This window comes from Cavia porcellus, unplaced genomic scaffold (assembly GCF_034190915.1).
Source record: "Cavia porcellus strain 051 isolate PalLab524CR breed Dunkin Hartley unplaced genomic scaffold, mCavPor4.1 scaffold_5, whole genome shotgun sequence".
Lineage (NCBI taxonomy): Eukaryota > Metazoa > Chordata > Mammalia > Rodentia > Caviidae > Cavia > Cavia porcellus.
Window position 1 is genome coordinate 45,465,937 of NW_026947488.1, and position 26,148 is coordinate 45,492,084.

General features: G+C 38.3%; 1 protein-coding gene across 1 annotated transcript in view; it reads left to right on the top strand.

Moving 5' to 3' along the window:
- The window catches only part of Tmx4 (thioredoxin related transmembrane protein 4), a 45,672-nt gene extending 20,544 nt beyond the window's left edge, over nucleotides 1-25,128 (top strand). The window contains exons 3-8 of the mRNA XM_013159821.3: nucleotides 595-640; nucleotides 2,324-2,452; nucleotides 5,117-5,162; nucleotides 13,448-13,549; nucleotides 19,658-19,721; nucleotides 20,860-25,128. Of these exons, the coding sequence (XP_013015275.2) occupies nucleotides 595-640; nucleotides 2,324-2,452; nucleotides 5,117-5,162; nucleotides 13,448-13,549; nucleotides 19,658-19,721; nucleotides 20,860-21,230 (758 nt within the window). The 3' untranslated portion in view covers nucleotides 21,231-25,128. The remainder of the gene's footprint in view (nucleotides 1-594; nucleotides 641-2,323; nucleotides 2,453-5,116; nucleotides 5,163-13,447; nucleotides 13,550-19,657; nucleotides 19,722-20,859) is intronic.
- The last annotated feature ends 1,020 nt before the right edge of the window (nucleotides 25,129-26,148 follow it).

Here is a 26,148-nt window from a genome sequence, read left to right on the forward strand (position 1 = left end):
GGTTGCTGTATCTGAATAGTTCCTTTACATTAATTATGAATTTTATAAGTGAGCAAAGATTATATGTGGTCTTAGGTGTGTCTTTTTAAAATGTTTTCAATTGAAACTAATAATGTCTACAATTTTTTGAGAACTTTATAATGTGCCAGGCATCATGCTAATCTCTCAATATACTTTGATCTAATCTAACTTCAGAATCATTAAGTGTACTTTAATATACTCGTTTTACGGAAGAGGTAATTGAGACTCAGGTCAAATAATTTATCTAAAGCCATTAAGCAAATCCAGAGAGAAGTGGTATTTAATCTATGATTCTGTAATCATCCTTAAACATCCTTGTGTTTTCATCCTTCATACAATCCTAAGTGATACACAAGTCAGCAAATTCCAGAGTAACTCATGGAAGGTAAGTTGTATGTCAGTGATTGAAAAGTATTAGATAAGTAAAAACAAAACAAAACAACTTGTGATCCAGTAATTGCAGTGATTTTAATAATATGGTTATGAAAGTAGCCTGAGGATGCTTTTTTTAGTACTTAGGTGCTTGGTTTACTCTGAGTTTTTGTAACTTTTTGTTTTTTATAATTCTTGTAGGTTTGAGTGGCCGTTTCTTTGTCACCACTCTCCCAGCCTTTTTTCAGTAAGTTTAAACCATTTTCTGGTCTTGCAAAGATTAAAAATCAGTAGATATATTTCAGGAATTCTGAAACGTTTTCTGTGACTACTCATTAGTGTAATAGTGGAGGAGAGAACAAGAGCACTGCTCTGAATGGTACTGGCGCAGAGTGAGTGCCTGGAGTATTGTGGAGAAAGAGGACCTTCATTTTAGGCAGGGAACAGGTGGGGAGAGGGGCCCAGAGGTGTTTCTCTTGATTTAAAAAGCAGGACATTCTTGTTAGGTAAATTGGGATGGATTAAGCTGACAAGGTGGAGAAGATCTTCCTAGACAAAGGAAACCAAAAATTCAGGCTCAGGAGAAAAGGAGACCTGAAAATTATAACTCTCAGTATTGCTAGCCCATAACTGTGGTTGGATCATGCTGGGTGCTAAGGCCAGATACTTATGATATAGCATTATTGGAGCTTGGTGACTGATTATCTATGGGAAAGAAAGAGTTTTATGATACTTATGAACAAGTAAGTGCTGTTGTTGTCTAAGGCCAAGGTAAGGAGGCCTTAGAATAAGATGAGCTTTGGGAGATAAAGCTAGAATGGAGACGATAGCATGAAGTGTATATGTTAATTCCACATGGAGAAATTTAGGTGGCAGTTTGATGTCATAACCTAAAGCTCAGAAGGAAGATCTAGCCTGAAGATGGATATGCGGAATTTCTCAGTAGTAAGATACATAACATTAGAAATATTCCTGTATCTGCTGAGAACACATACAAGGGAGGAGAGGCAGGTAAAGGGTAGAACCTGAAATTGACCAATACTAGAACATCTTTCTTCAGTGAGTGAAGGAATTGCGAAGGGATTGTCAGAAGAGTGGGAAGAAGCCAGAGAACACAGGACTTAAACTAAATGGACTAGAGGCATCGCTCAGTGGTGGAGCACTTGCCAACATGTACTGGGCCCTGGGGCTGTCCCCTACAATGGGGTGGAGAAGTCAGGTTGAAAGAGAAAGGCAGGGATGTTCAGTAGTGGATGGTGGCAATGAATAGGCAAATGCGAAATACCCCGAGTGCTCCATGAGTATGGCACTGGGAATCACTGAAGCTCCTCAGCCTGTGCAGGTTCCCTGGAGTCCTGTGGGTGGAACCCCAACCTCACTGAGCAGGGAGGAGTACTGAAGAAGAGAAAATAGCCCGTGGAGACCTTTCCCCTGGGACACTTGACTTCAGAAAGGGCGAAAGGGTGGGAGTGGTAAGGGAACTATGAGACTAAGCAGAACTGGTATTCATTTTGAGGTGAGGGACTTGAATGATATCAATTTGAAAATGTGTATACAATTTTTAAACTGAAAATGGTGGCTTTTATACTATGATAGAAGTAAAAATAATTGGTAACAAATAATAAAAGGTAGCTCGATAGATTAAGAATCACCATGAACTTTGCTATGGATACAAATTCTATAATGACAAAGTATAATGTTTAACATTTTTTAGCTTTCAAATATCTCATTTGTGACACTAAAAATTATGCATGCCTTCTGATTTATGCTTAACTATAATTTTCTTCATTTTATCCAGTTAAAAAATTTCAGTGGCATTCACATGTATGGACAATAATTATTTTAATATTTTATATTTATTATCCATAACACCTGTTACGTTGACTCATTTATTACTTGCTTTTTTTTTTTTTTTTTTTTTAATCTGTAGTGCAAAAGATGGGATATTCCGCCGTTACCGAGGCCCAGGAATCTTTGAAGATCTACAGAATTACATCTTGGAGAAGAAATGGCAATCAGTTGAACCTCTGACTGGCTGGAAGTCCCCAGCTTCTCTAACGTAACTCATTAATTTTTGGTGATATAGTGTTATAAATAAAACAGTGGTATCAAGTTTGTCTGTAGGACTTAAAAGCCTGTATTTTCCTCTGTAATCGCTATTGGTGATCCAATCCACCAATGTCCATGATTGGCCCAAGTAGTGTTTCTGGTTTTGTGGATTCAGTTACGTTTAGGGTAGTTTTTAGTCATCTGAGAGTTAAGTAGCCAGATTTGTGTGAGTGACAAAATGCTTTTTTTCCAGTGCTTGCTTGAAGCTATGCCAACCATTTCCTCTTTAAAAAAAGGTGTTGAACATCTTTTTCTTGTAAATTATTGGTAAGGTGCAGAAGCAGCTCTTTCTTGAATTATAGTCTTTGAAAGAATTGCTATTATATCTTACATGGAAAATAAAACCTATGATGTCTTTGGCTTGCACAGTATTCCTGGGGTAAGTTTTGGCTATGGTGCTGAACCATAATAACTTTTTCCTCAGTTGGTTTTGATTTTGAATGGTCATCATTTATAATTAATTTTATTTTAGCCTTCACAGGTATAAGAACTATCCCTACTAAAATAGGAACAGTTGGTATGGTGTTTCAAGAGTAAATTATCTAATGTCATCTATATTAATATTCAGGAAGTATAGAGTTTACTCTAAAAGGAGCTCACTTCTAGCATTGTCTTCTTTAAAAAGGTGAGCATTGATTTTATGCCAGAAATTGCTTTAGGTGCTGGGCATTCATCAGTTGACAAGACAGTCACAGCTCCTCAATTCCATACAGATAAGTTTAAGTAAATAGGGCAGATTAGGAAAAAATCAGTGACACAAAGAATCATAATCTGGATGGGGCAGTTAAAGATCAACATACTTTATTAAGAAAGGGAGAAACTGGAGTCTTAGGTCTACCTTAGAGCCATTAGCAGAGGTTGCTCTGAGGGGAGGATTAGAAGTGAAACCTGAAGGATAGAAAATACTGGCCTGGATACAGAGCAGGGAGACAGATATTCATAGGAAGAGTATGGCTTTCACATAAGCCCCAGCTCGAGGAAGAGCTTGGTGTGCCTGGGTAGTCTAGTGCCAAGCAGAGGGAGCTCAGTGACACAGAGGGGCCGTGGCATGAGCTGAGTGAGAGGCAGATGATACAGAACTGTGGCCATAGTGAGGACCTTGGTAGTTATCAGCATATGCAGTGAGAAGCTGACTCTTGGGAGAAGGAATTGAAGACAGCAAGAAATAATGAGGAGGGACAGAGGCTTTGATAGTTTCCAGTGCCCACCCCCATGTTAGACGAGGGTGGCAGCAGTGGGGGTGGAGAGTGAGTGCATTTAAACCATATTTTGAACACCTGCCTATGGTAAAGAGGGAGGATTCTCAAGTAAAAACTCCAGAGTTTCATGTTTGAGTGCTTGGTAGATCTTGGCATCTGCTCTAACTTGTACAGACAAAGTTAGGTAATCTGGTTGGATTTGAGAAGTTTAAGATGCCAGCTTTGTAGAGCTGTAGAACATAGAGCTGAGTCTTCATGGGGAATTCAGGAACATTTAGGTGGTGCTCAGAACCCTAGGAAGGAAGGAAGGGAAGACCTAAAAAGAAAGAAAGGGAGATATGCTTGGGATTGATCTAGGAGCCATTCTTATGTGAAGAAGTTGAACAGAGAATGAGTCAGCACAAGGACACTGAAAACAGTTGCTAATGAGGCAGGTGGAAGAGAAATGAGGTACCATTTTCTAGAAGCTAACTAAAGAGTGCTGAAGAAAGACAGTAGTTATCTGTGTCTAGTGTTAACACAGAGGGGAAAGACCAGGTCTTGACCTGGACATAGAATAAAGCAAGGTGAGGTCATCCTGGCCTTGGCAAGCAGTCATAGTGTAATGGTTAGGCTGGAAGTCAGGGTTGAATGGGTTAAAGATGTGATGCAGAAGACATGGCAAGGGAAGAAGACCTCTCGGGAGAAACTTGTGGATTGCTCTTTTTAAAAGGTGGGAGCCAGCAGAACATGTTTGCCTGCTGAGGAGACTAATGTAGCAGAGACAGAGAAATTGCTAGTGTAGGAGGAACAGATGACAGAAAGAAGCAAGTCATTAATAAAACAAAGGGGATCAAATTCCAGCACAAGGGGAAGAATTGGACCCTGGTATAGCAGATAGATTTTCCTGTTGAAAACAAGAGGTATATGTAGGTGTGGACCAGGCTCAGATTTGGTGGGGAAATGGCTTCTCATAAGTGATCCACAAAGTGTGTGTTAGCTGAGAGTCCTTGGGGAGGGGAGGATGTATAGAGTTTAAAGTGAGGGAAAAGAAAGTGAGCTATTATCTCAGTGCCTGAATATGCAAGACTAAGCCATACTGGGCCTTCCCTTCCCTTATAGTTGGGAGTCAGCTGGGCATGGGCTTTTGCCCAGGAGATTCAGCTGTTTGGGGTTGGGCTTTTGCCCAGTATGGAAAATGAAGGGATAAAGAGCCAAGGAATGAGAATATATTTTCAGCAAAGTGAGTCACGCGATGGCCTTGGAGTCTAAACTCTGTAAAAGCAGAGGTGAGTCTAGTGAGAACAATAAACAGCAACAAATGGCAGGATCAGTGAAGGGAAAGTACCACTGACCACTAACCTGAGTTTTGTTTTACTTTGCTTTTCATATTATACCCATAACCAGTGTTTCCTTTCTTTATTTCGTTTTTTTAGGATGTCTGGAATGGCTGGTCTTTTTAGCATCTCTGGGAAGATTTGGGTGAGTAATCTTAAAATAAAACCATTATACTTGCAGAGAGATTTTTAAGAATAGAAATATAGCTTTTAAAGACTAGGCAAATACATGTTTATAAATACTTTTATAATTGTGCTTTGTTCTTGAGCCACAAGTGGTAATGTATCTGTGTGTAAAGGTCATAATTTGAGCAGTGCCCAAATTATGTTGAAGTCATATTTTTTTAGATTAGTGCTGGAGTCCTTATCAAAGCAGAAGGGCTTGTGTAGTTTTACTTTGTCATATGGTCCCATTGGCAAATCCCTTTAGGATCAAAGATTGTCTAAGCCTAAAAGCAATTCTGTATGTCAGCAGTCAGTGTACTACAGCTTGTGGGTGGGCTGCCTATTTTTGTAAACACAGCTTTTATTTGAACAGTCTGTTGTCTATGACTGTACTTGTACTATGGTGGTAGAGTTGAGTTGTTGGAGAGATAGAGTTGTGACCTGCTAGTTTAGTTACTATGGATTCTATAGGAAAGTTTGCTGAACCCTGCTATTTGTGATTTTAGTCATTTTAGTATATTGTTCAAATTAAAATTGAGCTATTATGTAATTTTGAGTATGCTCTGTGATCTTTTGTTTCTTGTTTCTGTAGAGAAGGCTGAACCCAATAGATTTAGTAAAAGTGCCCTGGAATTAAATACAGTCTAAAATATTTTTAAATAAATCTTTAGACATGAACTCCAGTATATGTCTTTTCTAAGATATCATTATAGGTTATTGCGACATATTTGGAAATTCAGATTCATGGAGCTCATGAAGATTGCTTTTTACACACACTGATACAGGGGAAATTTAAGATCAATCGTTTATGTTCCAGGTTCTTAGTTATATGTTTTGTCTTGTGAGACAAAGATTTCTGGTTTTTTTTGTTTGCTTGCTTGCTTTTTTACAACTGATGCTAATCAGAAACTTGAATTCAATCTTTTATGATTAAAATTTAACTTTTAGGGCGCTTTTATCACATTAAATACCATAGTAACTAGTAATCCCTTCTCTCCACAAAGTTTATTTCATGTGGTTTCATTCTGCTCTTTTATTAACACTGCTGAGAAATTTAATCAACTGAGAATTATGATTATAAACTGGGAGTTGAGTGAAGGAGATTCTGCTTTTTGCAGTGTGTAGATATTAAATGCTGATAAAGTCATACAGTCTGATAAATTCTGCAAGACAGTTAAAGTAAATGGCTGTCTGACAGTTCGCTCTTAGCCCAGAACCAGTGGTAAAAGCAGACGGAGAGAAGAGTTTGACCTGCAGGTTCAGAAGAGTTTAGATGGATGTTGTCTTAGCCATCACAGATGGTTAAAGAGAAGTTCTATTTTCAAAGACTGTATCAGGGAAGAGAGATAACTGGCACATGGTAGAATCTAGTGCTTGACTTCTTATGCAGAGATCCAATCCTGCTGTCTCAGCAGGTCCCTGGTTCCTGCTTCTACCTTAAGGCCCTGGCCTTGCTGCTGGGTGAGCTCATTTAGGTGGCTCTTATTTTTACTCAGAAACCTCACATCAAGATTGAATCTATAATTTTGTGGAATATAATCTATTTTTAACTCATGTAAAAGTATAGTGCAACCATACTAGGTAATGAATAAAAGAAATGTGGCCAATGGGGAGAGAGGATAAGTCAGTGGGAGACCACAGAGAAGGCTACAACCAGGGAAAGTAAAGTCTCAGAAAAAGAAGATAAAGACATGCAAGTGGGAAGGAAATAGCATGGCTAATGCCACTGAAATCAGGTAGTTGAAGCTTACCTATAATCTCCTTTATCCTGCTGAGATTTTTTTCTTCTTTTTTCTTTTTTCTTTTGATCTTTTTCCTTTTTATTGGTACTGGGGATCGAACTCACAACTGCCTGCTTGCAAAGCAGGCGCTTACACCGCTGAGCTAAATCCCCAGCCCCTCCTGCTGAGATTTTTGTGGCACAGATTTAGCAGTTTGACTTTCCTCAGCCATCAACTCTTCCACATGGGTAGTTGATTAGATATAAATACTTCCAAAGAGAACAATATAGGTTAGTAATATGATGGAGTAACCAAACAATAAAACTGTGTATATAGAAAAATACCTACAGAGAGCTCAAGTAGCTATCAACAATATTTTTCCCTAATATTGGAATGGCCAATTTCTTAACAGCCCATCATCCTTTTCTGTAATTTCTAATGTCTCTGTAGTGGGAAAGAAACAGTGAAAACAATAGTGGTATCTAGAAGATCGGGGCCTGCTGCTAGTGATTTCCTTAAAGTTCTTGAGTTTCTGCCACAGGAGGGAAACCAATTCACCCCTCTGACATTCTAGGTGTAACAGCTGGTCTTGGGAGGGGAGCAATATGTGCATTTACCCAAATGGCTGAATTTCTGTGATTTCAGGGGTTTTATTTGGGTTGCATTTGGCCTTTATAACCTTATACCAAACTTCGATATTTTCCTGCTTGAATAAATCTTTGAGTGCAGTCCTTTGAAACAGCCTGATCACACAGTCCCTGTGAGCTTCCTGCTGTTACCATGATTCCCAGGATCTGTTGAGAGGTAATTTGTGCCACCATGAGGAGAAGAGATGATCTTCTCCTTTCCATCACCAAATTCAAATTGTCTTTCTAATCTGGTCATGATGGCATTCACATGAATGTTTATTCTTTACAGAAATAACTTTAATCGTCAAAGAAATAATTGACAGTCAGCTATGGTTTTGTCCTCATGCTTAGTCTTGAAACTGTACATGCTCCCTTATAGAATGAGTCACTGAAGCCTAGGAAGTACATGTTTAAGTTGTCTCAAAATACAAACTGATTGATTTTCTATTATGGTAATAATATAAAATTTCTTTAAAAAATTTAAAGGTTAAAAAAATGGCTCAAAACGTGGTTGAAAAAAAAAAGTGTCTTCATGGAAATGTTAATACTGTAAAGAACCACACAGGATGAGGTGAACATCATGAACATGACATGGAGGAGGTTGGATTTCCTGATGCACCACCATTCTGTGTGTTGTCACAGAATCAGGTGTCCTGGAGGGCTGAGATTTTGTTCATGGCACATGTGTGGAGAGAGGCACTCCCGTCTTCCTTCCTGTGTTCTTGTCTCTTCAGTTAGCTATGTGCTGCAGAGAGGCCTGTCATCTGCTGCAGGAGCACAGGCTGTTCCTCCCTCCCTCTGTGCGTGGTTGGGAGCCCGTTTGTTTTCCTGTCATGGACTCTTACCAGCACTCCATGTGCTTACCATGGGACCTGGCATGGGCTGTACTTGGTAACTGCTTTTGTTATAGTCATTAATCACGGTTGTCTTTGCTATCTTATGTTTCTCTCTGGTTATAGGTAGCACCTATTTATTTATTTTTTTAACCAAGGCAAATAATAGGCTCAGAGTACAGTTTGATGACACATTTTGCTAAGTAGATTTAGTACTTAAATATTTATAAAACATTACTATTTCAGATTTGGTGCACCCATCCTATTTACCAAGTAATGTAGGATATAACTTGCCTATCTTATGTGTTAGTGTTGTTAGGAAAAGATGTAGGTATAAGTGTGATGCACCCTTGGGAGGACTGACTGTCATGGCTATTTGTGTCTTCCCTTTCAGTTAGAATGATGTGTAACAGAAGAGTTAAGACTTTCTAAATATCTGATGATGTGAAGTCAAGGCTGTGAGTTTAAAATTTGAAAACATTCACCTGTGATGTAGATAACAACATCACTTCTCTTACTGTTTTCCCCCTTTACAAAAATGTCTAGGCTGTTTTGTTAAATGTTCAGTAAGGTGGTGCCCATTCACGGGATGATTCTCATGGAGACTGTAAGCCACTGAGGGGTGGGGTCTTACTCTGCGATATGTAGACAGAAGCTTCCTGGCTCATCACAGAGGAGTCCTTCCTTGCTGCTCCCAGGCAGGGAGAAATTTGGGAGATTCTGATTTGTGTGTGAAATGCACCAAGCACTTGTGCTCGGGGTATATATCTTAAGATACAGGCATGCTCTATATTTAAAGGCTTTCCACCCTTCAGGGCCAGAACAACTTTGGTTTTTTTTTGTTTTTGTTTTTGTTTTTTTTTTAACTTTTTTAAAATTTTATTTAAGAGGAAAAAGAGAAAAACACAAAACAAAACAAAGCAGTGTAAGGGTACACGTAATACAGAACTACAAAAAAAAAAAACATAACAGTAAGAAATCACCTGTTAATAGATTACATATTATCATCTTGAAAATAGTTGCTCAAATCACAGTATCAAAGAATACAAGGTGGACATTCAAACAGGGAGACTGCAAACAGCTGTGTTCAATGATCCAAAAACATTGATATAGTCAGCTATTTAACACCCCTAAACACACTTGCTGTTATATCCGTTAGAGCTCTTTTTTTTCCCTCTCTTTTTTACAACAAAATTTACACATTTTGGATTTTATTACTCCTTAGTGTTTATTACTTTTTTTGGGGGGGGAGAGAATACAGTCAAATATGGCAAAACAAAGCTGTCAGTCAAAACCAAGGATAAACATAGCACATGGTGCAGAACAGAGTACAAGGTTATCAACAATGGTTATCAACGTTGTCTTTTGTTTCCTTAAAAAGAATTGTCTGTCTCATTAGATATTATAAAGTTGGACAAAACAGTAGAGAACAAGACCAATAAAACTTAGGCATTGTAAACATTACAGGACTTCCAAAGAAGACAATAGTCAAACCAGAGTGGGCATCGTAGTGAATCTTATTGCCTTCAAAGTAGTTGCCTATATCCTCAAACTTGATACTATCATACAGAATGGAACAGAGTCTAATCAGTCAAAACAAGATCGTGGGAGTATTACAGGACTTCAAAACAAGTTAATAGGAAATCAAAAAGAGTTACTATTTATATATCCTAAATTTTTTAAATTTTTCCCCTTAATTAAGACAAACATAAGAGATGACTAAATAATTTTTTTTAAAAGAATAAGGGGGAGATTGAGATAAAACAGGACATAACAATATAACAATAGAGGTCAAAGCATGACTGTTTCAGCAACCTAGTACTTCACCACCATATAACCCGACTTAATAGTAGTTACCGTAGTGTCTGTCTTTTTCCTTGAAATATTTGGATAAAACTTCATATACTATAGCTTCAAATATTTCCATATCAAGAAGCCCAGAATAAAGCCTTTCTAATTAATGAGTGAAAACTTTATAAGTCTTCAAAGCCACCTAATGGGGAATCATGATTACCACATATTTTTTATATATTTGAATCATTACTTACATTAGGGAAACTATTCGGTATTCACACATGTGAGATTAATTTATTTCACTTATGAGTATGGTCTCAAGCTGCGCCCATTTATTGATAAATATCTCAATGTGATCCTTCTTTATAGCTGAATAATACTCCATTGTATAGAAATACCACAACTTTTTTATCCATTCCTCAGTTGATGGACACTTGGGTTGTTTCCAAGATCTGGCGATTACAAATTGTGCTGCTATAAACATAGGTGCACATATATCACTGTGGTATGATGCTTTCAGTTCTTCTGGGAATATGCCTAGAAGTGGAATAGCTGAAATAAATGGGATTTCCAATCCCAACTTTTTGAGAAATCTCCAGACAGATCTCCACAGAGGCTGTACCAGTCTACACTCCCACCAACAGTGCAGGAGAGTTCCTTTTTCCCCACAGCCTCTCCAGCATTTGTTGTTGGTTTTCTTGATCCTGGCCATTCTTTCAGGAGTGAGATGGTATCTCAGTGTGGTTTTAATTTGCATTTCTCTAATGACCAATGATGATGAGCATTTTTTCATGTATTTATTTGCCATTTGCATTTCTTCATCTGAGAATTGCGTATTCATCTCAGATTAGGGCCAGAACAACTTTGAATTAGACCATGCAACACGGGGCTGTATTCCCAGGTATCCAGAGTGGCTTTTAGTCAAGTCCGTAATACTTCAGACTGCCAGGGTGAGTGCTGGCTTTTTTGAGCAAAGGAGATTTTTCCCTCTGAATGTGGGGACCTTGGCCTGTTCCATTTCTGAAATCCGTCCTGACACTGGAACATTCTCATTTATTCTGTTAAGATGGTGTTTTCATTTAGACTCCTCACCTGAGTCTGTGTGTAGCCAAAAATTAGCTCAGACTGTCAGTGTATAATAGTACAGGTTATCATGCCCATCAGATGACATTTTATTGCATTTTCAGTAAACAAAGTAGAACATACCCTTGTAATGAGAGTATGTAAGAATGAACAAGAATCAGTATTTTGCACAAGTGAAAACCAATACTAAAGAAACTAAACAGAGACACACAAATCTAAAATTGAACTACATCAGATCAGTCAGTTATCATCTTGGAAACATATTTGTACAGCAGAATTTTAAGTATATAACACCATGAATGCTAATATCTGTAAGGGATCTAAAGCCATTGTGAGCTCAAAGTAAATAAATAATATATTTATATCTGTGATGTGAAAAAGTCTTTAATAATAATTACCTAGAAAACCATAAGATGGCAGAGTTTTGTAAGAAGCATAAATCCTTTTACAAATAATTTAATACAAGAAAACTGAGGTAGGGCTTATTAAGAGGATGTTTTGAAAGTTCGAAGAAATGTTGAATTTAAAATACAATAATTAAAAGTCAAATAATTTACTGATATTTAAAAGTCAAAGTAAGAAAGTTTCTTGAGGATTGCATTCATTATTTTTCAATAAAGGAATAAAACAGTATCCAGAGGCACTCAGCCTGCACAGTATTTATCCCCAAACTTCACTTTATTCATTACAAACACATGAGTAAAATAAATCAGTAAATATTCAAAAAGCAAGTACCAGATTACATGCATGAGTCAGCGATGAGACACAGTTGACTCAACATTTTCTGATTCTTTGGCATTTTTTGCGTTTTATCCTGATGATGGCACTGAGTCATCAAGAAAAGTATAAAGTGTTCAATATACAATATTTCCAACACTGAGAACTGTGCAGCATTTTAGAACTTGTATTGAAAAGAACTTCAAGCTGCTTTTCGATCTCAGATACCTCTTTTGCCTGATGGATTGCAGAATGCTAGACTGTTCTTAAGAAACACTTGTCTTGGCGTTACTCAAACTAATGACCAGTGCAGTCAACAGAGGACAGATGATGGCTTTACAAATCAAGAGCTTATTTGTGTTTCCTGTGAATGGTTTAAGTATTTAATATGTCTTTCTTATTCAACAATGTTGAATTGAATAATTTGACTCCATTTGTTATTGTTTAAAATACTTGCTGAGTCTTTATCAGATTATTTTAGATCACTTACTAAACTTTTTTTTGCTTGTCTGTCTTTAGAATTAAGACAAAATAAAGTATTTTATTGTTTGACATAAGCTAAGAAACCAATGAAAGTTATTTGGATTTTGAGGAACATGAAACTAAAATAGAAACGTGGACTTACTGCATCAGATTCATCTGTGCTTGCAGATGATACCTAAACTTGGAACTACTTAATCCAGTGTCTAGTAATTGCTTAAATTATATTTAATGACATTTTACAAGCCTTATAGATCAAAACATATGACTAAATCATCATGAGGAAGCATCTTCCCAGAAAGTCCATATTTAAATAAGCTGTGACATGAATGAGCAGGTTCCTCTCTGTAATTTCTGGGATTTAGCATGTACACAATTCCTACCTAAGATTATGTCTCTTCATTCATTTTTATGTTTATCATCCCAGAGAATAGTAAGCATTAAAGGAGGTACACTGTGCTAGAAGACAAATGAAATTTTACTTGTTCAAGATGAATTAGCTGGGAAACCTGTCTTTATTTTGTGTTTGGGGTAGATAGAAGTAGAATTGTAAAAACCTGACTACAAAAATATTGAGACATTTGAAATGGTTAGCATTCACTAAGTACTCATTTAGGCTTATCAAAAATTGATAAAGAGCCAAGAAGTTTCATTTTTAAAGAATGCCATATTATGATTAAATATGATATGTATATAATTATTAGTTGAGAGGCACCAAAAAACCATGATGGAAGAAAAGACTAGAAAAACAATTTCACCACACTTTTATCTAGATCCTAAACGCTAAGGAAATTTGCCTCATAGTAGACATAACCTTGACTATTACTCATTGTTTTCAGTGCTGTAAAATTTGCATTGTTTGTTAAGAATTGTTTGGGTACTTAAACCTTCATAGAACTTATGTAGAAGAGATAGTTGGCAGATTGGAATTATAGCTAACAAAAGAGATTCAAGTTATTTTTGGTTCTTATTACAAGTAAAATTTTATTCTTTCCGTTTTGATTTCAGCATCTTCACAACTATTTCACAGTGACCCTTGGAATTCCTGCTTGGTGTTCTTATGTCTTCTTCATCATTGCCACTTTGGTTTTTGGGCTTTTGATGGGTCTGGTAAGAAGTAATGCTTCTCTTTTTTTCTTATTTATAATGTTCTTTTTTCTTTTTTTAAAAGCAAAGTGGTTTTCACATTAAAAACCCAAGGAAAAAAATGCTTAAACATTCTGTGTATAATTTAAGCATTTATATAGCATATGCTTGTTTGATTCTGCTTGAGTAATGACAGTATAAGATAAAATGAAGAACTGATGTATTATCTGCTCATCTTGACTCCTAAATATTCTCAAAAATGTGTGGTGTAAGAAAAAATAGAGACTTCTTGAATTGATAGTCCGTTTTCAAGGCAACCCTGTCAGCCACAAGTTCACATACTACCTACTTGATTAGAACATGGTGACAGTACGACCAGAGTTGTGAATTTGTTCCGTGGGGAGATGAAAGATTATTTTTTCTTGTTTCTATCCATCAGTTGAACCTCTAGTCTTGACCAGCTAATGGGTTTTCCTGAGGTGGATTTTGTAAGATAATATAGATAAAAGAAGAATATGGAAAAATATAAGATTCAAAGGAAATCACCTCATCTTTCGTGAGCATGAAAATCAGTATCCAGTAGGCATCTGTGCATTTTATCCCTAGATATGTCAGATGAGAATTTGAACAGTAAATTTATTTTCTTAACTAGACAGGCAACTCTAACTGGTTTGATAGCTAGGGAGCTCAGACGTAGCAATGAAACCTAGCTGCCTACATTAATCAGGTCCCATGTATATCCTGACCTGTTGCACACCTGTAATCCCAGAACTCTGGGAGGATGAGACAGGAGGATTTAGAGTTTGAGCCCAGCCTGGGCAATTTAGCTGGACTTTGTCTTAATTTTTAAAAATGAGTTGGGCATGTAGGTTGAATCCCAGCACTGGAGGAAAAATTTTGATATGTGTTATTTTTTGATACAATTTTTTATCTTCCTCTTCACCTTTACTTGATAAACTTGATTGCATGTTAAACTCTACTTAAGAGTTGTTAGTAATTAACTCCTAAGGATAATTAGTGATTACAAAAGACTAGACTTTATGGTAACATTATTTATGGTAAATTTGGTTCTCTAGCAAAGTCTTTGTTAAAACAAGCTTAAAATGTTAGCAGTTGACTTAAGAGGAACTCACAACTTGATGTGACAAAGAACTCCAAGGAACCAAGAAAGTTTGGGGTTTTTTTCGCTGTGAAGAAGCTTTTGCCTTGTCATAGCTTGTCTTTGAGATACAGCTGTGGATACTAATTTCAGAGATGGAGATGAAACTTAACTGTCTATATTAATTAGGTCCCAGATATGCCCTGTTCTACCGTATTCATCATATTGCTAATTAACATGTTCCCATTGCCCTCACTTAAAGGGATTTGATCTGACTTTGGCTATAAATAGAGTGCAGTCGTCAGCACTTCTGTCGATTGTGCATGCTACAGTTTTCTGCTAGTGTGTTCTGTGGCTACATGAATGTGTGACTTTTGCAAAAGGAACATATTAGGTTCTTGTATGCACTGCCTCCAAGTTTGTGCTTGACCCGGGGGTGGACAAGGATGAAAAACAAAAAGACACAAGTAATTGAAAAAGAGGGGCCAGCAGACTCTTGCCTGTGGTGTACAGAGAACCCTGAACGTTTTGTTCATCTCACTTTTATTTACTTAGGCACAGGAACAAACAATTAAGAGTGGCACAAGATTTGTCTGCCTCCTATTATCTATAACCAGATCAGTAAGCAAATGTCAGCTGTGTTGACTCTTCCCTGGAACTTACAATGTGCTAACACCAGGCTCATGTGCCAGAGAGGACCAGCTTACCCTTGCCTCCTTCGTGTCTACAGGGAAGGTCAGTTAGGCCTCCATCCTCACTTGGTCTCCTACAGGTCCTTGGTGAGTCAAAGATGGAGACAGGTTATATAGGGTGAGTGGAAACCTATTCAAACCCAGTGAAAACTCCACTTAGCCTAAAAAGCATGAAACTTAATTTTTCAGGCTTACTTTGAGAAATTGAGTCAGGCCTGCTTATGAACCTGATTCATTTGGAATGTGAGATTGAAATATAACAGTACAGAAAGTTTACTGTAGACTTGGCCTAAAGAAAGGAGAAGTTGTTCAAGTGACTAAGTGGGATGCACTATCATTCCTGTATAAGAAATTGGGAAAATAACTTTATTTTACAAAATAATCCATTAATATATTTCCAGAAAGTAGCATATACCTATCTATATTCAGAGTGCCTTTTTCAAGATTGTAAAGTATGTAAAGTTTTTGCCTTAAGTAGTCTTTAATTTCTTAGGTACTTTTTAATGTTTACCTTTGTGAATCAGTTAATATAACTAAAAATAGTGCAATATTACCTCCTTTTAAACTGTTTATTCCAGAATGGCATTTTTGTTAACTTCAGTGACTACAGAAGTGTTTGCTAATTATGTTCACATCTTAATCACACAGAGAATGATGTTGGGGTAGTTCCCTAGAGTAAAGGACTTTGCTGGACAAAGCTGCTTGAGGAGGGCTCTGAATGCCCCAGAGGAGCAGCTGCCCCATGTGCTTCTCAGATCCCCTTTTCTCTTTTACCTACCAATTCTTTCTCCTACCTACCTCTTTCTCCTACCAACTGAGTCAAGATTAAATGAGTAGTTCACATAGAACAAATGCGATATGGAATTGCTGAGCATGGGATTTCTCAAAATAGAAGAGTAGAAATTGGCCTAGTACATAAACGAAAGTGCCTTTGGAATGCTCTGTCTGTTTGATTCTCCCCGGAGACCTTGCAGACAACAGTTATTTTATAATCGCTTGCCCTTCTTTGTCACTGAGTCAGAACTGGAAGTGAGACCCTCAGGTATGGAGTTTGGTGGTCTGTGGTGCCTTTGCCATCAACTGGGGCTGAAAGCCAGGCCCATACTTGCAGATATATGGACCTTCGTGCTGGTGACCTTTGGATTCTCCTATCTCTTTTGAGTCTTCATGGAGTTTAACTTGCGTAGCACTCAGGTGGGCAGGATGTTTCCTTTAAGATGTGTTCTTGATTGATTGCTTTTCATAAGCTTCACTTTTATGTCAGTTCTGTTATCTCCTTGAATTTTGAAAAATGGGTAACTAAAACAAATCTACTTCAATTTTTGTTTCTTTTTTTGACTGAGCCTCATATTGTTGAAACATTTTACTAACTTTTTTACATGTAAATAAGTGCTCAGTTACACAATCAAATATAAAATGAAACATTTTACTAACTTTTTACATGTAAATAAGTGCTCAGTTACACAATCAAATATAAAATGAAACATTTTACTAACTTTTTTACATGTAAATAAGTGCTCAGTTACACAGTCAAATATATATTTTGTATTTGCAGCCAACATGGGAGAGACTATTAGTGACAGTCTACAGATCACTCAGGCAGCGTTACTTTCAGCTATCAGTGACTTGCCCTGCAGGCTGGAAAGCAGCAAAGTTTTAGACAGTCGGAAGACAGTGATCCAGTGGCTTAGGTCTGATGGCTTTTTAGTTCAAATTGCTCAGTCACAGGACAATGGAAGGCCAGGCTTGATTTTGCCTCTGTTACCTGGTCTCTGTTTTGTCAATATGTGTAGAGACATTGTCCAAATTTTGGTGCTTAAGTATATTCTGTTTCTAGATGGTAATGAGCAGTGCCTGCCTTCTCTAGAATTAGAGGTACGGATGCCACCCTCTGTGAAACCCACCCGCTCTCCTTGTGCACCTGTGTTAGTAGAAACTGAGAACTAAAAAAGTTATTGTTGATGAGAGGTAGATCGTATTCCCCCCATCGACCCTGATTCTAAGCAATGCCACGTTGAATTACCTTAGTTCCACCTTCCAGGGAGTGGTTCTTTAGACCAGAAAATAGCTCTTGAACGGAAAGAATGTAGTGAAAAGATGAGAGGGCTTCCCTCCTAGCTTCCAAGAAGGAAGACATATATAGGACACAGCACTGGTAGACACAAAAAGACGGTGGCTATAGTGTGGTCCAGTTGTCTCATCCTTTTGAGTAACACTGCAAGCTGGAAAGCAGTTGATTTGTCTAAAGTCATACTGCTAATGCAAGACAGGAGTGACACAGGCATCCTGAGAATCTTTTTTGGGGCTCCTGGACCCAGCCAGCCTCTTCAGGGCTCATATATATCATAGATACAGTATATTGACTACTAAACTCCATAGGAAAATACTGTACTTCTTGTTGCTAGAAGGTGTTTATTCTGCCCTTATAATGTGTCAGGACCACAATTTGCCCTCTCCTGGTGAAATTAGGAGAAGGAAAAAGAACACATTATCCCCTCTGGGTAGTTAGTTAGTAAACACAGGACTAACACATTAGAAATGTTTTCTTTGCTGCTAAAATCAATTTAATGGTTTCTTATTACTTTTCTCATTATGGGGAAAAATATTTGCCTACAAGTTAAAGGAGAAAATACTTATTTTTGCACAGTTTGTAGAGGATTCAGTCCACTGTCAGTGGCATGGCAGAGGAGAAACAGTCCAGGGCAAGGTAGGCAGGGGACAGCCTGCCTTCCTTCTGCTTTCCCTTTTAGTTCACCCAGTTTGCAAGCTTTTTGGTTGTGCCACCCCACCCAGGTGGGCCTTTCCATCACATATACCCAGAAATGTTCTAAACCAATCAGTGGGCTGTTTTTGTAGCCACTTTTCCAAAAATCCTACCTATGAACACAGGAGACTTTGAGGAGACATCTAGATATAAGCCATAACAAATGGCTTGGAGCTTGTTGTTCCTTGACACATGGAGCCTTCCTGCATCTCATCACCTCACCTGTGAGTCTCCTCAACCAGGCTTCTGGGGTGATCCCACCTGGGCCAGCATAGAGTAGGCAAGTGGTGTAAGTAGGATGTTGCACAGCTTCTCCTGACAAGGCCCATGGTCTGAATGCCTCCTCTTTCAGGGGGATTCTAGATCCTGTGTCACCCTATAATGGGATGCAACCTCTGTCTCTTAAAGCATCAAAGTTCTTTATTCATTGGGTGAGACTCATGTCCTGTGTTGCTTTATAATTAAACTGACATCGGAGATGTTGAAAGATATTCTCAGATGTCAGTGTGGTAGCTTGAATGTAATGAACCAGATACTGAGTAAATAAGTGAGTATGTACATAGTAGTTATCCTGAATGCAATCATGGTATTCATTTGATGTTTATAAAACATCAAAATCAAAGGGATTATGACTTTGACTTAAAATCTCAGAGTACCTGGAAATAAAACATAGTTTACTTAATAATATTTTTATCTTTACAGACAGGGAAGTTATTCAAAGAGAAGTTAGAGTCCAAGTGTGAGCTAGGCACCAGAACTTTTTGTTTATTTTAAGACATGGTCCCTCGTTTAGTTCAGGCTGATGTTGGACTCTTAGCATTTCTCTAGCCTCAGCCTCCCAAGTGCTGGGATTACAGGATGCACCACCATGTTAGGTGACACAAGAAGAAATGTATCACTTTCTAAACACACGGTTTTCTCCTGATGTTGGATGACTGTCTACATGTTGCTCAGTCACAGATGCAGAAGCCGCTCCAAGTGCCTCTGCCTTGTTGAACACAAGCCTTCAGTTTCATCAGTGTGGTTCTGGTTGGCCCCGAGTATGGGAAATGGACTGGGCTGATCTTGCCCTTAAGAAGCTTGATAAAGATGTGTTTGTGTAGTGGAAAGGAATTCATGTTCAGCGATAGTCAGAGATGAAGCCCAGGATTAGGTGCTATCATTAGTTTTCCCCCAATTGGACTGTGGGGAAGTTTCCTGTGGAACTTATTAAGACTTCTAGGTTTTGACTCATTCTTCCCCTGACTCCAGGGTTATCTGTTGGCTCTGAGGCAGTTCAAATATAGTTTTATTTGTTTAAAGAAGCAATTTTAGATTGAGTACTCATGTCTGTTTGATTCACTTATTTATAGTGGGATTTCTGTAAACTGTTGACTTTGTGGCCCTTCTACATTAATGATATTTTCCTGTATTATGGTACATATAAAATAGGAAATCCTTAATTATAACTATGCCATTTTGAAGACTTTTGACCAGCTGCTAATTATTTTTCTAAGAATGTCTGATTACAGAAGAAAGGCCTGATTTTGAGGCCATTTGGTAATAACCGTAACAATAATCACTTTTCTTTCCCCTAGGTTTTGGTGGTAATATCAGAATGCTTCTACGTACCACTTCCAAGGAATTTATCTGAACATTCTGGTAAGTATAGTAAATTCATGTGGCATAATAGTTTTGTGATTTTATGGCATTCTGTGGTTTGAAGTTCCCTGCTATGCTTTTAGAGATACTGAATTCTTTCCCTGATTTGCTAGTGACCAAACTATTACCACTATCATAGTCCTTAAAATATATTCTTCAGGTAGATTAACATAAGGATTCCCTTTTTCCTCTTGTTTTAAAGTGTATTTCTTATCAGTCATTTTTTCCTTGCAGTTTATACCCTTTATTAACAATTTTTCCTCATTCAAATTGGAACAAGAAAGGAGGGACACTCAAATGTATTGAGTCTCTGCTGTTATGTATTGAGTTTCGTGCTGTCATAAGCTACCCTAAGTTATTTAGAACCAGTCTGGCCACGTCCTTCTCTGTTGACCTGGGACTGAATGGCCCTGGATTTGAGTGTCTTTATTCCTGTTTTTAAGACTGCACAATGCAGTTTGATGCTTTTATTGGGATTTTAAATAAACTCATATTTTTAGTTTTTGAAATTTTTGAAGCTTTGAGACTTGTATAGATATTTGATCCTTAGAATTCTGTTTATTTTTCTTTAGAATTCTTAAATGAGGCAGAAACTTAACATAAAATATGTTAGGGGGAAATAAGTTTTATTAGGTCATAATTGAAAATCCAGGGTGCTCTAGCTTCAAACTCAGCCCATGTGATGTTAAGGGGTCCATGGAGCTTGCTCAGTGGCTGCTACCAGTCCTAACTCATGTTTTAGTTTAACAAATCCTGCAGAAGGAGGCCTTTCTTCTGGAATCTGGCTCCAGGCCTCTGAAAAGTCCTCTGATTGGCTCAGCTCTCATCACTTTTCTGTTTCTTTCACTCTGACGAATGCATCTTTGAGCCTTCTATAAGGTACAAAATACAGAGCATGAAGGAAACTTTGCCCTCCATGCCCAGGTGCTCTGCCAAAGTCAACATGGGCAGCAAAGTCCCTAGAGTGGTTAGAGGAAGCCCTGAATGGGACTTGGGTGCCAACTAAAGCCTTTGTTCTGTATCATACCAGGACTTGAAGGTAGAGAAAATTTCTCCTACTTTTTCATTTCACAGATAAGCACAATTCTTTACTGAATTTCCTCTATTGAATCAGAGTGTTTTTCTCTTCTCTCTACAGAGCAGAATCAGAGATCAGAGGAGGCTCAAGGAGCTGAACAGTTGCAGGATGCAGAAGAGGAAAAAGATGATTCAAATGAAGAAGAGAATAAGGACAGCCTTCTAGATGATGAAGAGGAGAAGGAAGACCTTGGGGATGAGGATGAAGCAGAGGAGGACGAGGAAGTGGACAATGTGGCTGGTGGTGTGAATGAGGAGAGGGGTGATACCAGCGACCAGGGGCACCTGACAGAGGCCAGTGTGACCCAGGTGGAAGTGGAACCTGAGGAGACTGAAGCAGTCAGCCCTGAGCAGCCCTCCTCAGCTGACATAGAGGTGGCCAAAGACTCCCTGAGGCAGCGCAAGAGTCAGCAGGCCAATAAGGAACTGTAGATTTCCTGACACTTTCATCTGGTCTGCAGTTTAAACCAAATCCTTACTATCTCCCTGAATAAGCAAGCTTCTTTCTTGAAAGATGGCCAGTGTGATAGTAAGCCTCATGTATCCTGTCCGAGGAGAATCTTTCAGGCATGACAATCAGACAGAAAACCAGTGGTGTTAGGATCTGTTTGGGGTCTTGGGAAAGTAGCAAATTTATTTATCAGGCTCGAGTCTGCAGCCCCTCCCACGTTAGCACCTTCTAGAAACAAGGAGCCCCCACAGTGAAAGCAAAGCAGCTTCACTGAGCATCCCTGAAGTGCGGCAGAGCTCTTACTTCCTTTCCACATCAGACGTATTCATTTTCGTCAATCTGTACAAAACATCAGGCACCTCCGTGCATGGACACTCTAACTGAAAGGGCAGGGCTCTGGGTATAAATTTAGGAAAGAGCTTGGAAGCCACCCAGTCTCTTGGGATCACCTTTGTTAGGTTTTACTTTTTGCCTGCATTTTTTCAGATGTGTTACTATGGCCTACAGAGTCCCACAGTCTTCACAGTTAATCCTGTGAAGACTCAGCAAGACTGTGTGAGAGGACTCAGATGGTAGCTGGGTCGAAACCACCACATTCATTCTGGCTGAAAGGTTTACATGAGCCATAACCAGAGCCCGTGACACTGAGTGCTGCGTGTCTCAAGTGAAGTGGGGTAACCTTCTGAGATGCAGGAGGAAGTAGGAATTTTATAGAGTGGATAACAAAGGTGTTTTGCCAACATGCAATAGATTTATTTTTCTTTCAAAAAATTTCTTCAGTAATTTTTTTTTTTTTAAGCCAGAAGTGCTCTGAGTCTTGCCAGTACAAGTTAGTTTTGTGAAGAAAATGTGAATGTTCTGTTGTTTTGTTTCTATCTCAAGGTGTTCCCTAGCTTTTAAAACAGTTTAATAATAACTGAAAAATCGTTTCTGGTTTTCCTTCAGTGATGCGCTTTTGGTGAAAAACTTAATGTAAGTCAGTATTGGCAAGTGAAAGAAGACTTGATTTTCTTTCCATCTTCCCTAATGTTCGAGAAAATGATATCTTTGTGTGTCTCACTACTGAGTCTCCCATTAGTACCCAGGGAGCCCAGTTTCTTTTACAAATCCATCCGTCTACTTCTCAGACCTGATTTATGTCTTAGAATTCATAAAACTAGATTCCAAGCATATGAGAGATGCCTGAAGTCAATCCTTCACCCTTTGGGTGCAGACAGAAACATGAGTACCGATTTATGAAATTCAAAAAGTTTGTCATCATTAAAAAGGAGCTTGTGGTGCATTTCTTTCTAGATATCCTGTGACTATGGGCACATCAATGAGGGGGGATCTGAAGCTCTGCCCTTTGCTGAAGCTGCTGCAAGTCTTGCTCAATGGAGCTTCTCTGACAGTCAGATCTCAGAGACTGTATTTTCCATCTTTCCCACCCAGTTAATCCCCTCTTCTAGCACAGTGAAGGAGAAGCTAGGAGCTTCCAGGACTGTGCTTACAGATGGCATTGTGAACTAAACGTGAGGCCACTAAAGCACAGGGGAACGGGAGAGCCTTGACCTGTGCCCATTTCCTGCCCCTCCTCTTGCTCCTGCCCCTGCATCCTCCTCGCCCAGAGCACTGCACAGGCCTCTCTGGATCAGCACTGAGCTGCGCTTGCCTTCTGTCATTGCATTTCTTACTCTCACAGTGAATGGAAACAAAGTTTGAAAGAATAGTGAGTTCAAGTTCAGGGTTAGAGAATATAGAAAGGTTTCATAATTTGGCTTTTTTATATAACAGCCCATGCTCCAGTTTTTCAGTGGAATATTTGACTAGAGGGGAAGGCCTGCAGAAACAGAATCTCCCTGTTGCTTAAACAGATAAAGCCAGTTTCAGTTGTCCCCTATGCTGTACCTCCTGTAGCAACAACAGATTTGCAGTACTTCTAAAAGTTGGAAGGTGGGGAGATGAGTATCTTGGAGAAAAAGATTCAGCAAAAGTTTATCTGCTTATGGGAAACCTTTTTTCCTGATTTTTTTTCCTTTAATAACATCCTGGCAAAAAAATTTTCCAACAAGTGACTGAAGTACATATCTAATTTAATTTTTTTCCAACTGAAGCCTTTAAGTTTGTTTTTAATTCTTAATGAATATAAAACTAAATGGAAAAAAGTCATTGGAATAACTGAAATTTAAAGCTAGCTCAGCACTTCAATAGGGCATTGAATTTTTCCTGTTGATAATACATGTAGGTGTCAAGTGCACAGAAACATGATTTTGCTTCAAAAAATTAAAAACACATGCTTCTATTGCATCACAGTCATTTAATTACAATCATGTAATTATAGAATGCATTTTATATAAATTAAAATTGGATGAGTGAAACAAAAGTAATGATTGTGGATGGGAGTGCACAGCACTTTATGTGTGGGTAGTTGGAGAGGGTGACTTGTTAGTGACGGAAAGTAGCATCAGAAATACCTTTTTGTTGATATCTCTTGTTATGGCTCTCTTGGTCTGCGGCCACACCAGTATGCTCACCGCAACAGGACCCAGACAGCTCTTCTGCCTTTGGCTTTGAGGTGTAATCCATGAGTGACTAAGAACAGGGCCTGCTCAGCTCACAGGTTGTGTGCTACATGGCTGCACTGACAGCCTCATCTTGTGAATATGCTGGCTCTCTGTTTGCCAGAAATAACCACTGGAGTAAAGGTAAGCATGGGTGGCCACGTTGACTTTTGACAGTTGAGAAAGCCACAGTTTGACTTTTTATGGCCGAAACTCCTTGTTAGCTCTGATGTTGCTATACTATGTGAGGATATGTTAGTGTTCAGAACAGATCCTGACATACCTTCGGGGTAGATGATTAAAAACTGCTATTTGAAGGAAGACTTACATAGTACTTTCCATTGGTAAGTCTTTTGGGTGTGAATCTAGTACAGTACTTTAAGGATAGAAAACATTTAAGAGAAGAAAAGATTGAAAAGAAGGGTAAACTTGAGATTTTAGCATGTGATCTTTGGAGTAAAATAAAAGAAAGGGATTTGTGCTTTTGCTGCTGTGTCTCAGTAGATAGTCTCTGTCCTTCAGCTTCATGCTACAGTCTCCTGCCAGTATTATAGATATATGGTAGACTTGTCCTGTCAGAAATACCAACATTTTGGGCAGTATTCATGTAAATCTTTTGTGCCAACAAAAAGTTCCTTTTTGTGTAGTATCTTTACCTCAGTCTTACAGTTTGATCCTCTTGAGAAGCTTATAGCTTGTCTTGCAGAAGCCAAGTAATGGAGTCATCAAGTCTGAGGAAACCTCACGGGGCAGTGTTTTAAACCCTGTTCCAAAGTAGGAGTTTCTGTTGAAAGCCTTTGATAGCTTCAGCTAGGGATGTGGCCTTCAGATGACTTGTTCTCAGCCAGGTTTTAAGTAGACTGTGACATTGTATATGTGTGACTTGTACAACTTTAACATGTATTTTGTGTAATCACTTGTTACCAGACAGCTTCATGGAAATGCAATTTTTATACTAAAGATATTGCTTATTTGTACTGTAATATGTTGTTATTTATATTCCTTGTAATCATCTGGTTTAATTAGCCCAGTGCATTTAAATTTTTTCTCTCTATCCATGTACTCTTTGCTTCCTCAAATAACATCTACAGCAAGTGAAATGAGAAATATCATTGGAAGCTGGACATTACCTGAATTTCACATCTGATCACAGAACTGTATATAATTTTTGATTCTATATGGTTTCATTTTATTGTAAGTTTCCATTTTCATCAAAGCATAATGACAGTAATGACTAAGCAAAGACAAAATGATGTATTGCTTTTCATATAAGTATTTTCACAACCATTTGGCTAGGCAGTTAAAATATTACTTTGTTAAAAAATATTTTTTCTCTGTATTTGTTCTCCATCTATTCATTCCCTATCTCCTGGCTTAGTGAAACCAAAACCATGTGCTTCTTAGCTGCTCAAGAACAAGTCCAGAGATCCACAGACCACCTCATTGGGGGAGTCTATAGAAACTCATTGCATGAACCTCTTGGTTGTCACTCTCTGTGGAGACCTGGAGGAGACCAGAAATGGAACAGATGACAAATGCTGCTCTTTCTCCAAGATACTGAACTGACCTGGTCCAGGACTTTACAAAAACTTCTTCTACATCTAATTTCACCCTGCCCATTACCACCACCATGACTATAATGCACCATGACACCAAAGCACACAGGAGTTGGGGCAGTTCTTCACATATGCTTAGACACTAATATACTGAGAATTTGATTTTTCTCTTGGAAAATGATAGTGGAAAGAGTAGAAAAAGTTACTAAATGTGCATATCACTAAGGCCTCCCAGAGCCACAATGCTTATTTGCCCATATAGAGAAGTATGGCTGATAACTGTGTCTCAGTTTAGAAGAACTTGATTATTCATTCTTGGTGGAGATTCTTTTTTGAATGATGGGTACACAGTTTCTAATTAGGGAGCTTTTCATCCATTCTCCAATTTCACTATCTGTGGTAGGCAATCAGTAGTTTGTGGGCTCCATATATATTCCTAAATGGATTCTTTTTAATATACATATGACTAATGATATTTTATGCCATATGAAGGCATCATGTTCTGGTAGTGCAGTTACCCTTTCTTAAAATAACTTTATCTTGGTTAGAGACCATAGGATAAGCCAGGGAAATAGTTATCCTCCAGAAGGATAGCCACCTAGGTTCACAAAATCACAGGTCTTTTACCCTATGGGATGCCTTTCAAACTTAACTTTCTGGGGAATTTTAAGTAGAAATTGTACTCTTAATAAATAACATTAAAAATTAGCAGATTGTAAGTAGACCATTCACTTGTAGATCTTCTGACTAGTAACCACATATTTTAACACTTTTCATGCCTTTGCCCTCTCCATAGATGAGAA